We start from the raw sequence: 11,489 nt of genomic DNA on the forward strand, positions 1-11,489 counted from the left end.
TTTTCCTTTCAATTATTTAACTAGGTGTTATGTGAAATCATTGTCAGAGGCACACTGTTTCATGTAGGTCTAGATTATTTGTGGATTGATTCTTTAGAATTATAAAAAAAATATTTCAACAACTCCAAAGCAATTGCATGTGGTGTAGGAACCACTGACTCGCTGCATTTTTCCATTATTAAGACACCTGCTGGTAACTCTTAACTGGTTAGTACAGCTCACAAAGTCTCCTAAATATCTGTCGACTCTGTGTGACTATTATGAATAAAGGGGCTTCATGTATAGCTTTTGTTTTTTCCCGTAGGAGTAAAATGTCTCTTTTCTCACAACGTATGACCAATTTTCTACTCTGAGACGCTTTGTGGATACGGGCCTAGGTCAGCATCTAAATATAACGTCTGCTTCTGTCTGTGTGTGCAGGTAGAGTATGTGTTTACTGATAAGACAGGGACGTTGACAGAGAACAACATGGAGTTTATAGAATGCTGTGTGGACGGACACGTCTATATCCCCCACGCCATCTGTAATGGACAGATCCTCAGTGCTGCTTCCAGCATAGACATGATCGACTCTTCGCCTGGAGGATACCGCAGGGTAAGACACAGTGTGTACCAGTGTGTACCAGTGTATACCAGTGTGTACCAGTGTGTACCAGTGTGTACCAGTGTGTAATAGTGTGTCTGTGTTCCTGTGTGTCTCAGGAGCATGAGGACCTGTTCTTCCGGGCTCTGTGTCTGTGCCACACGGTGCAGGTGAAGGAGGAGGAGACAGTGGATAGCATCAAGAGAGGGATCCACCTGGGAAAACCCACCTCCTTCTACATATCATCCTCTCCTGATGAGGTGGCTCTGGTGGAGGGCATGAAGAGGTAACACACACACCAGTGGCGGTCGGTGCCGTTTAAGATGAGGGAGGATATTGGGTGACTGTCATTCATATGCCATTCACCCAGTTCAATGTAATATCGCTAGGTTTAGGCTACTAGATAATACTCAAATTTTCACTGTACCCATCATGAGGTTGCTATAACCTAGACTATGAATGATTGTTTACAACGTTGGGCCACAGGTCGAGATGATAATTTTGAGTGCATCTAGCTGATCTAGGGTGGAATCATTAGTCCAACAGTTGCAAATGAGAGTTTTTATTGGGCAAATGCAGGTATGTATATCCTCGTTTCTTTTCATTTAAGATTTTTTTTTCAAGAGAATCGGTGGAATGAATACACCCTTGATCACACGCAAACAGTTCAGTTTCAGCCACATACAAACAGCATCATCACTTTGCTTGTTGTACAGTGTATATATAATTCCTTCTTGCAACTATCTATGCGCTCTCCTCTCACCTTTTCCTTCACTTGTGGATTTCAGTGCACAACACATCAGCTGTCTGGGACCAGGCGAAAAAACCTTTCCAAGCCAAACTTTCATATCATGACCGCTAACCACTACACACAGCCTACATCGTTGTCACGTCATAGTCTATGAGAACTAACACGTTCGTAAACCCACTACGTTCATGCAGTATAGTGTACAGTCAGAAAGCAGTTTAGCAGTTAAACCGGCGGGCCGCAGTGGTGTTGGGTGGTCCTTTGCATGGGGTGATGTAAGTCTCCTTTAACAATCAGTCTTCCAGATAGATGACACAGGAACCTTGGTATAAAACTTTTTAGTAATAAAATGCAATTGCAGACAGAGTTTCACATACAGAATACCTCAGTAGTCTATAGTAAAGATCTGTGTGGTGAAACAGGAGACAAAGCTCATTAAACTAGTGGGTGTGACGACCTACCGTCAATCATACCTTAACATTGTTGCATTGGATTAGATACAAAGTAACTAAGATGAGAAAAGCATGTCTAAACTGTGGTTTCTCACTCTGCTATCTCGGCCTTGAGCCTGTGTGGCTATCAGCAGGTGCAGACAATTCTCAGCCTGAGAACTAAAGCAGAACATCTCCATTTACCCAGTACTTTTCCATCATTGAGCATTGCAAGCATACAAAGGTTATCACATATATATATATACAGTAATCATGGATTTGGTGTATCCCCACACCCGACCCCCAGGGTAACCCCCAACAGTGGCAATACATTTATAAAAGCTTAACTTGGAAAAGTTCCAGTGTTGGATAGCTATAGCCAGCTAGCTAACATAGCATCCCTCTCTGTTTGAGCCAGGTGTTTGTGTAGGCTAAACTAGCTAGCTGCATTTGCTAGCTAAATGAAGAACAAAAGAGAGAAAAAATGTCTCTCTTGCTTCTCCTTAATTTTGAAAGAAAGAAATGTTTTCAAAACTGTTCAGCTATTGTCTTTCTCTCTTTGAGTCAACTACTCACCACATTTTATGCACTGTAATGCTAGCTAGCTGTAGCATATGCTTTCAGTACTAGATACATTCTCTGATCCTTTGTTTGGGTGGACAACATGTCAGTGCATGTTGGAAGAGCTCTGATAGGTTGGAGGACGTACTCCGGACATTGTCATAATTACTGTGTAAGTCTATGGAAGGGGGAAAGGGAACCATGAGCCTCCTAGGTTTTGTATTGAAGCCAATGTACTCAGAGGAGGACAGAAGCTAGCTGTCCTCCAGCTACACCATGGTGCTAACCTACAGTGTAAACTTTCATTGCAAAACGGTGCTTTTGAATCAATTATTTGGTGACGTAAATATATTTAGCATAGTTTTATCTAAAAAAGATATATATTTTTTTTTATGTTTCACTTTTAATTTTTATGAAATTTACTGAGGAGGATGGTCCTCCCCTTCTTCCTCTGAGGAGCCTCAATTGACACACACACACTGAAGGACACATACACACACACTGAAGGACACACACACGCACACAATACATGCACACATTTAACAATACACACACACTTAGTGATACACACACTAGGCCAGGGGTGTCAAACTATTTTTGCACTGCGGGGTGCATTCGGACCTCACAATGTTCTTTGCACTTAAAATTGCTTAAATTCCAAAATCGCTTTTGGAATTTTCAATTCTCCATGACTGTCTAGCTTTCGTTTCGATGACTTTTAGCAAGCTGGACAGAGTGAATAGACTATAAAGGTAGGTCCATTATCATTTCTATACAGTTTCGATTTGGTTTTAGTCATTTCGATGTCGATTGAGATCGATTTACTTCATACCACTCGCAGGCCAGATTGACACCCTGTACTAGCCAATACACACATAGTGATAAACAAGAACACAAATAGTCATGCTTTTTCTGACACCCATTCACGCATGTACGCACACACTGTACACACGCACTTAGTCATGCTCTTTCTATCTCACACGTGTAAGAACACATGCTCACATTTACAACTCCATGGTCTCTGGTCATGGTGGTGGGTCTGTTTAGGGTGCAGCTGATCACGTTATTGTACTGGACTCTGTCATAGTGGCCCTGTTGTAACGACCTCAGTGCTGTACTGGATGGGTGTTTACTGTCAAACTGATGTACACTACCAGTCAAAAGTTTGGACACACCTACTCATTCCAGGGTTTTTCTTTATTTTTACTATTGTCTACGTTGTAGAATAATAGTGAATACATCAAAACTATGAAATAACACATGGAATCATGTAGTAACCAAAAAAGTGTTAAACACATCTAAATATGATTTATATTCCAAGAGTGTGCAAAGCTGTCATCAAGGCAAAGGGTGGCTACTTTGAAGAATCTAAAATCTAAAATATACTTAGATTTGTTTAAGACTTTTTTTTGGTTACTACATGTTTCCATATGTGTTATTTCATAGTTTTGATGTATTCACTATTATTCTACAATGTAGAAAATAGTAAAAATAGACCAAAACCCTTGAATGAGTAGGTGTGTTCAAACTTTTGACTGGTACAAAGAGTGTATCTCCTTCTAACCTACAGAACATTCTCTTCCCTCTCTACATTTTCACGCACACACACATTCTCTCTCTCAGGTTGGGGTACACCTATCTGAGACTCAAAGACAGTCATATGGAAATACTCAATAAGGACGATGAGATTGAAAGGTAGTGCTTTGCTCAGAACATAATTCGTGATTGTCCCATCTTTTATTTTGGAGTTTAGTATTTCACAGCTTCCTGTGAAACCAAAGAGTATTAATGTTTAAGTTATGCATGCATAACTCAAGTTATTAATTGATTCCACATAATTGAAGTTCATTCTGACCATATTGCTGCCAATTGGCAAACCCTACGTGCTTTGGTTTGTGTGCAGGATGTCTGTAAACATTTTAGCAAAAATTCAACTTCCTTATACTAAGACACCACTGCCAAGAAAAATGCATGTGAAACCACAGTGAAAAGTCACATAGAAGTGTGTGGGAACAGAAGACTCCAGAATTGGTGGATTTATCAAGGGTTTAAATAGCCGGTTTGGATCCCACAGGGACCACTTGTATAATATCAGTATCTACATCCCTCTCTGCAGTGGGCTGTCTATGAAATGTCCATTTTAAGAGAGAACGAATGAAGAAGAAAGAGAGGGAGATACAAAGTAATGGGAGGGAAAGAGGAGGATGATTCATCTATTACAATGACTTTTAATTTGACTATTCTGTTTTTGTCACTAGCCCCTCTTATTGCTGTGTACATTATTAGAGAATGTCCTGTGTATTATGTCTGGTACTAAGGGAGTTGTCGTCTCCTGTGTGTGCTCCAGGTTTGAGCTGCTTCACGTGCTCAACTTTGACTCTGTCAGGAGGAGAATGAGCGTCATTGTCAAGTCTTGCTCAGGTAACACACACTAATACAAACACTATCTCATTCACATAATAATGAATAGAAACTCAGAGATTCAGATGTATACAATTAAACCTACAGTTGAAGTCGAAGTTTTTACATACACCTTAGCCAAATACATTTACACTCAGTTTTTCACAATTCCTGACATTTAATCCTAGTAAAAATTCCCTGTCTTAGGTCAGTTAGGATAACCACTTTATTTTAAGAATGTGAAATGTTAGAATAATAGTAGAGAGAATTATTTATTTCAGCTTTTATTTCCTTCATCACATTCCCAGTGGGTCAGAAGTTTACATACACTCAATTAGTATTTGGTAGCATTGCCTTTAAATTGTTTAACTTGGGTCAAACGTTTCAGGTAGCCTTCCACAAGCTTCCCACAATAAGTTGGGTGAATTTTTGCTCATTCCTCCTGACAGAGCTGGTGTAACCGAGTCAGGTTTGTAGGCCTCCTTGATCGCACACACTTTCAGTTCTGCCCACACATTTTCTATGGGGTTGAGGTCAGGGCTTTGTGATGGCCACTCCAATACCTTGACTTTGTTGTCCTTAAGCCATTTTGCCACAACTTTGGAAGTATGCTGGGGTCAATGTCCATTTGGAAGACCCATTGCGACCAAGGTTAAACTTCCTGACTGATGTCCTGAGATGTTGCTTCAATATATCCACATAATTGTCCTTCCTCATGAAGCCATCTATTTTGTGAAGTGCACCAGTCCCTCCTGCAGCAAAGCACACCCACAACATGAGGCTGCCACCCCCGTGCTTCACCGTTGGGATGGTGTTCTTCGGCTTGCAAGCCTCCCCCTTTTTCCTCCAAACATAACGATGGTCATCAGACCAGAGGACATTTCTCCAAAAGTACAATCTTTGTCCCCATGTGCAGTTGCAAACCGTAGTCTGGCTTTTTTATGGTGGTTTTGGAGCAGTGGCTTCTTCCTTGCCGAGCAGCCTTTCAGGTTATGTCGATATAGGACTCGTTTTACTGTGGATATAGATACTTTTGTACCTGTTTCCTCCATTTTCACAAGGTCCTTTGCTGTTGTTCTGGGACTGATTTGCACTTTTCGCACCAAAGTACGTTCATCTCTAGGAGACAGAACGCGTCTCCTTCCTGAGCTGTATGACGGCTGTGTGGTCCCATGGTGTTTATACTTGTGTACTATTGTTGGTACAAATGAACATGGTACCTTCAGGCGTTTGGAAATTCCTCCCAAGGATGAACCAGACATGTGGAGGTCTACAAATTATTTTCTGAGGTCTTGGCTGATTACTTTTGATTTTCCCATGATGTCAAGCAAAGAGTAGGCTATGAAATACATCCACAGGTACACCCCCAATTGACTCAAATGATGTCAATTAGCCTATCAGAAGCTTCTAAAGCCATGACATCATTTTCTGGAATTTTCCAAGCTGTTTAAAGGGACAGACAACTTAGTGTATGTAAACTTCTGACCCACTGGAATTGTGATACAGTGAAATAATCTGTCTGTAAACAATTGTTGGGAAAATTGCTTGTGTCATGCACAAAGTAGATGTCCTAACCGACTTGCCAACACTATAGTTTGTGAACAAGAAATTTGTGGAGTGGTTGAAAAACGAGTTTTAATGACTCCAACCTAAGTGTATGTAAACTTCCGACTTCAACTGTATGTGTGTTTGTGTGTCCTCAGGGGAGTACCTGTTGTTCTGTAAAGGGGCAGACACCTCCATCTTTCCCAGGGTGGTGTCAGGGAAGGTGGAGCAGGTGAGGGCACGGGTGGAGCAGAATGCTGTGGTAAGTCTATACACAAGTGTACACACACACACACAGTCTCTATATAGCATATTTTCTTTATACTGAGCAGAAATATAAACAGAACATGAAACATGGCACCAACACTTTACATGAGCTGAAATAAAAGATCCCAGAAATGTTCCATATGCACAGAAACGTATTTCTCTCAAATTTTGTGCAAAAATGTGTTGATATTCCTGTTAGTGAGCATTTCTCCAAGATAATCCATCCACCTGACAGATGTGGCATATTAAGAAGCTGAGTAAACAGCATGATCATTAAACAGGTGCCCCTCTAAAATGTGCTGTTTTGTCACACAACACAATGCCACAGATGTCTCAAGTTTTGAGGGAGCATGCAATTGGCATGCTGACTGCAGGAACGCCACCAGATAATTTAATGTTCATTTCTCTACCATAAACTGCCTCCAATGTCGTTTTAGAGAACTTGGCAGTACGTCCAACCGACCTTGCAACCCGCAAACCATGTGTAACCACGCCAGCCCAGGACCTCCACATCCGGCTTCTTCACCTGTGGAATTGTCTGAGACAGCTGATGAAACTGTGTGTTTGCACAACTGAAGAATTTCTGCACAAACTGTCAGAAACCGTCTCTGGGAAGCTCATCTGCATGCTCGTCGTCCTCACCAGGGTCTTGACCAGACTGCAGTTTGGCGTCGTAACCGACTTCAGTGGGTAAATTCTCACCTTCGATGGCCACTGGCAAGCTGGAGAAGTGTGCCCTTCATGGATAAATCCTGGTTTCAAACGTACTGGGCAGTGTGGGGTCGTGTGGGCGAGCGGTTTGCTTTTGTCAATGTTGTGAACAGGGTGCCCCATGGTGGCGGGGGGGTCATGGTATGGGCAAGCATAAGCTACCGACAACGAACACAATTGCATTTTATCAATAGTCATTTCAATGCACAGAAATACCGTGATGAAATTTTGAGGCCCATTGTCGCGCCATTCATCCACCGCCATCACATGTTTCAGCGTGATAATGCCCAGCCGCATGTCACTAGGATCTGTACACAATTCCTGGAAGCTGAAAATGTTCCATAGCCTGCATACTCACCAGACATGTCACCCCTTGAACACGTTTGGGATGCTCCGGATCGACGTGTACGACAGCGTCTTCCAGTTCCTGCCAATATCCAGCAACTTCGCAGAGCCATTGTAGAGGAGTGGGACAACATTCCACTGGCCACAATCAACAGCCTGATCAACTCTATGCGAAGGAGATGTGTGGCGCTGCATGAGGCAAATGGTGGTCACACCTATCTGTGACCAACATCTGTATTCCAAATCATGTAAAATCCATAGATTTGAACCTACTGAATGTATTTAAATTAACTGATTTCCTTATATGAACTGTAACTCAGTAAAATCTTTGAAATTGTTGCATGTTGCGTGTATATTTTTGTTCAGTGTTGATACAGACACCAAAACCCTTAATCGCACACCGCAGCCCTAATACTTCTACTTCTAATATGCCTATAGCATAACCAAAACTCCAGATATATATCTTGAGTCTCACAACCCTAAATCATATATCTGCTATGGTCATAGTACTGTGGCTGCTATTACCTTCAAGGGGCAATTCACTGTTGAAGCAATAGAATTGCCCTCCCCGCCAATAGTTTTCATAAAAAGCTGAGGGATGGGGCTGGAGAAATGTAACCACTCTCAAATTCATAAACCGCTGTGGATGCAAGGACTGACCATCCATGATATGAAAGTATAGCTTTAATTATTGTTTTGTGGCTATACAGTGTGTTTACATTTACTTTGTTTACAAACATTGAAGTAAAACAAGCTTATGTTGGGTTCTGATGGGGTACGACAGTTGAACTTAGTTCATGAGGCATTTATAAGCAGTGGTGGCAAAAGTACCAAATTTGTCATACTTGGGTAAAAGTGAAGATACCTTAATAGATGACTCAAGTGAACGTGAAAGTCACCCAGTAAAATACTACTTGAGGCTAAGTTTTAAAGTATTTGGTTTTAAACATACTTGAGTATCATAAGTAAAATTCCTTATGTTCAGCAAACCAGTCGGCACCAATTTAAAAAAAAAAATTATGCACAGCCAGAGTCACACTCCAACACTCAGACATCTTTTACAAACGAAGCATGTGTGTTTAGTGAGTCGGCCAGATCAGAGGCAGTAGGGATGACCAGGGATGTGAAGTYTGTGAATTGGACCATAAGCATTCACAATGTAACAAGTACTTTTGGGTGTCAGGGAACATGTATGGTGTAAAAAGTCCATTATTTTCTTTCGGAATACAGTAAAGTAAAAGTTGTCAAAAACATAAATAGTAAAGGTAAGTACAGATACCCAAAAAACAACTTTGATATAAACAGTGGGGTAAAGTACCTAAGTTATGTTGTTCAAAAATACGTCCAAAAATGGATGTAGCAACTGCAGATTGCCCTTTTTAACAGACATAACCATAATCTCTTTCACTCAACTGAGTCTCTCGTTTACCTCTGTCAGGAGGGCTTACGGACCCTGTGTGTGGCCTACAGAAGTCTGTCCCCAGCGGAGTATGAGGAAGCATGTCATCAGCTGAGCGACGCCAAGCTGGCCCTGAAGGACAGGGATCAACGGCTGGCCCAAGCCTATGACCTCATTGAGAGGGACTTCACCCTGCTGGGGGCTACGGCCGTGGAGGACAGGTAGGAGAGAAAGGGGAGGCAGGGGGGGGGGATTGGAGATACGAGGTGGTGAGCGAGGGAGGAGGGGGAAGGAGCGAGGGGAAGATGGAAAGCAGGAGTTGTGAAGAAAAAGGGAGAGTTAGAAGAAAGGGGAGCAGGGGGGGGATTGGAGATACGAGGTGGTGAGCGAGGGAGGAGGGGGAAGGAGCGAGCGGAAGATGGAAAGCAGGAGTTGTGAAGAAAAAGGAGCAGGAGAGAGGAGAGATTGAGGAAACACAGAGGGAAGAGGGTGAAAGAGTGGTAAAGAAGTGCGAGGGAGAGGGAAAGAGTGGGTAAACAGAAGTGAGCGAGGGAAGGGGAAAGAGTGGGTAAAAAGTTCAGCGAGTTGGCAGAGGGAAAGATGGGAAAAAAAGTGAGGGAGTAGAGGATAGAGTTGGGTATAAGAAAGTGAGAAGAGGAGAGGGGAAAGGATGAGGGAAAAGAAGCGAGAGAGAGGAGAGGGGGAAAGAGTGGAAAAGAAGGCGAGAAGAGAGGAGAGGGAAAAGAGTGGGTAAAAGAAGTGAGCGAAGGAGAGGGGAAAGAGTGGGTAAAAGAAGTGAGCGAGGGAGAGGGGAAAGAGTGGTAAAGAAGTGAGCGAGGGGAAGAGGGGAAAGAGTGGGTAAAAGAAGTGAGCGAGGGGAGAGGGGAAAGAGTGGGTAAAAGAAGTGAGCGAGGGGAGAGGGGGGAAAGAGTGGGTAAAAAGAAGTCAGCGAGAGGAGAGGGGAAAGGTGGGTAAAAGAAGTGAGCGAGAGAGAGGGGAAAGAGTGGGTAAAAGAAGTGATGCGAGGGGAGAGGGGGAAAGGATTGGTAAAAGAAGTGAGCGAGGGGAGAGGGGAAAGAGTGGGTAAAAGAATGAGCGAGAAGGAGGGGAAAGAGGTGGGTAAAAGAAGTGAGCGAGAGGAGAGGGGAAAGAGTGGGTAAAGAATGAGCGAGAGGAGAGGGGGAAAGAGTGGGTAAAAGAAGTGAGACGAGGAGGAGAGGGGGAAAGATGGTAAAAGAAGTACGAGAGGGAGAGGGGGGAAGAGTGGGTAAAAAGAAGTGAGCGAGAGGAGAGGGGAAAAGTGGGTAAAAGAAGTGAGGAGAGGAGAGGGGGAAAAGAGTGGGTAAAAGAAGTGACGAGAGGAGAGGGAAGAGAGTGGTAAAAGAAGTGAGAGCGAGGGAGAGGGGAAAGAGTGGGTAAAGAAGCTGAGAGAGAGGAGAGGGGGAAAGGAGTGGGTAAAAGAAGCGAGAAGAGAAGAGGGGAAAGAGTGGGTAAAAGAAGTGAGCGAGAGGAGAGGGGGAAAGAGTGGGTAAAAGAAGTGAGCGAGGGAGAGGGGGAAAGAGTGGGTAAAAGAAGTGAGGAGGGGAGAGGGGAAAGAGTGGGTAAAAGAAGACGAGGAGAGGGAAAGAAGTGGGTAAAAGGAAGCGAGAGAGGGAGAGGGGAAAGAGTGGGTAAAAGAAGTCGAGCGAGAGGAAGGGGGAAAAGAGGGGTAAAAGAAGTGAAGCGAGAGAGAGGGGAAAGAGTGGGTAAAAGAAGTGAGCGAGGAGAGGGGAAAGAGTGGTAAAAGAAGTGAGAGAGGGAGAGGGAAAGAGTGGGTAAAAAAGTGAGCGAGGGGAGAGGGAGAAGAGTGGGTAAAAGAAGTAAGCGAGAGGAGAGGGGGAAAGAGTGGGTAAAAGAAGTGAGCGAGAGGAGGGGGGAAGAGTGGGTAAAAGAATGAGAGGAGAGAGAGGAAAGAGTGGTAAAAGAAGGAGAGAGGAAGAGGGTAAAGAATGAGAAGGAAAGAGGGAAAGAGTGGTAAAAGAAGTGAGAGAGAGAGAAGGGGAAGGTGGGTAAAAGAAGTGAGAGAGAGGAGAGAGGGAAAGAGTGGTAAAAGAATGAGAGAGGGAGCAGGGGAAAAAGTGGTAAAAAGACGAGAGAGGGAGAGGGGGAAAGGAGTGGGTAAAAGAAGTGAGAGATGAGAAGGGGGAAAGAGTGGTAAAAATAAGGAGAGAGAGAGGAGGGAAAGAGTGGGTAAAAGAGGAAGCGAGAGAGAGGAGAGGGAAAGAGGTAAAAGATGAGCGAGAGGAGAGGGGAAGAGTGGGTAAAAGAAGTGAGAGAGAGGGAAGGGGAAGAGGGAAAAGAAGTAGGAGAGGAGAGGGGAAAGAGGAAAAGAAGTGAAGAGAGGAGAGGGGAAGAGTGGGTAAAAGAAGTGAGAGAGAGGAGAGGGGAAAGAGTGGAAAGAAGTGAAGAGTGGGTAAAAGAAGTGAGAGAGAGGAGAGGGAAAGAGTGGTAAAAGAATGCT

At 43.4% G+C, this 11,489-nt stretch overlaps 1 protein-coding gene across 6 annotated transcripts in view; it reads left to right on the top strand.

Annotated features, from left to right (window-relative positions):
* The window catches only part of LOC111959838 (phospholipid-transporting ATPase IH), a 72,627-nt gene that overhangs the window by 43,637 nt on the left and 17,501 nt on the right, over nt 1-11,489 (top strand). For all 6 annotated transcript variants that reach the window (XR_011474918.1, XR_011474919.1, XM_023981642.2 and 3 more), the window contains exons 13-18: nt 421-594; nt 702-868; nt 3,946-4,017; nt 4,670-4,743; nt 6,426-6,529; nt 9,029-9,210. Coding sequence is in view for 4 of the 6 variants with exons in the window: in XM_023981642.2 (XP_023837410.1) it covers nt 421-594; nt 702-868; nt 3,946-4,017; nt 4,670-4,743; nt 6,426-6,529; nt 9,029-9,210 (773 nt within the window). In the remaining 2 variants the exon portion in view is untranslated. The remainder of the gene's footprint in view (nt 1-420; nt 595-701; nt 869-3,945; nt 4,018-4,669; nt 4,744-6,425; nt 6,530-9,028; nt 9,211-11,489) is intronic.

This window comes from Salvelinus sp. IW2-2015, linkage group LG36 (assembly GCF_002910315.2).
Source record: "Salvelinus sp. IW2-2015 linkage group LG36, ASM291031v2, whole genome shotgun sequence".
In the NCBI taxonomy this organism is placed as follows: Eukaryota; Metazoa; Chordata; class Actinopteri; order Salmoniformes; family Salmonidae; genus Salvelinus; species Salvelinus sp. IW2-2015.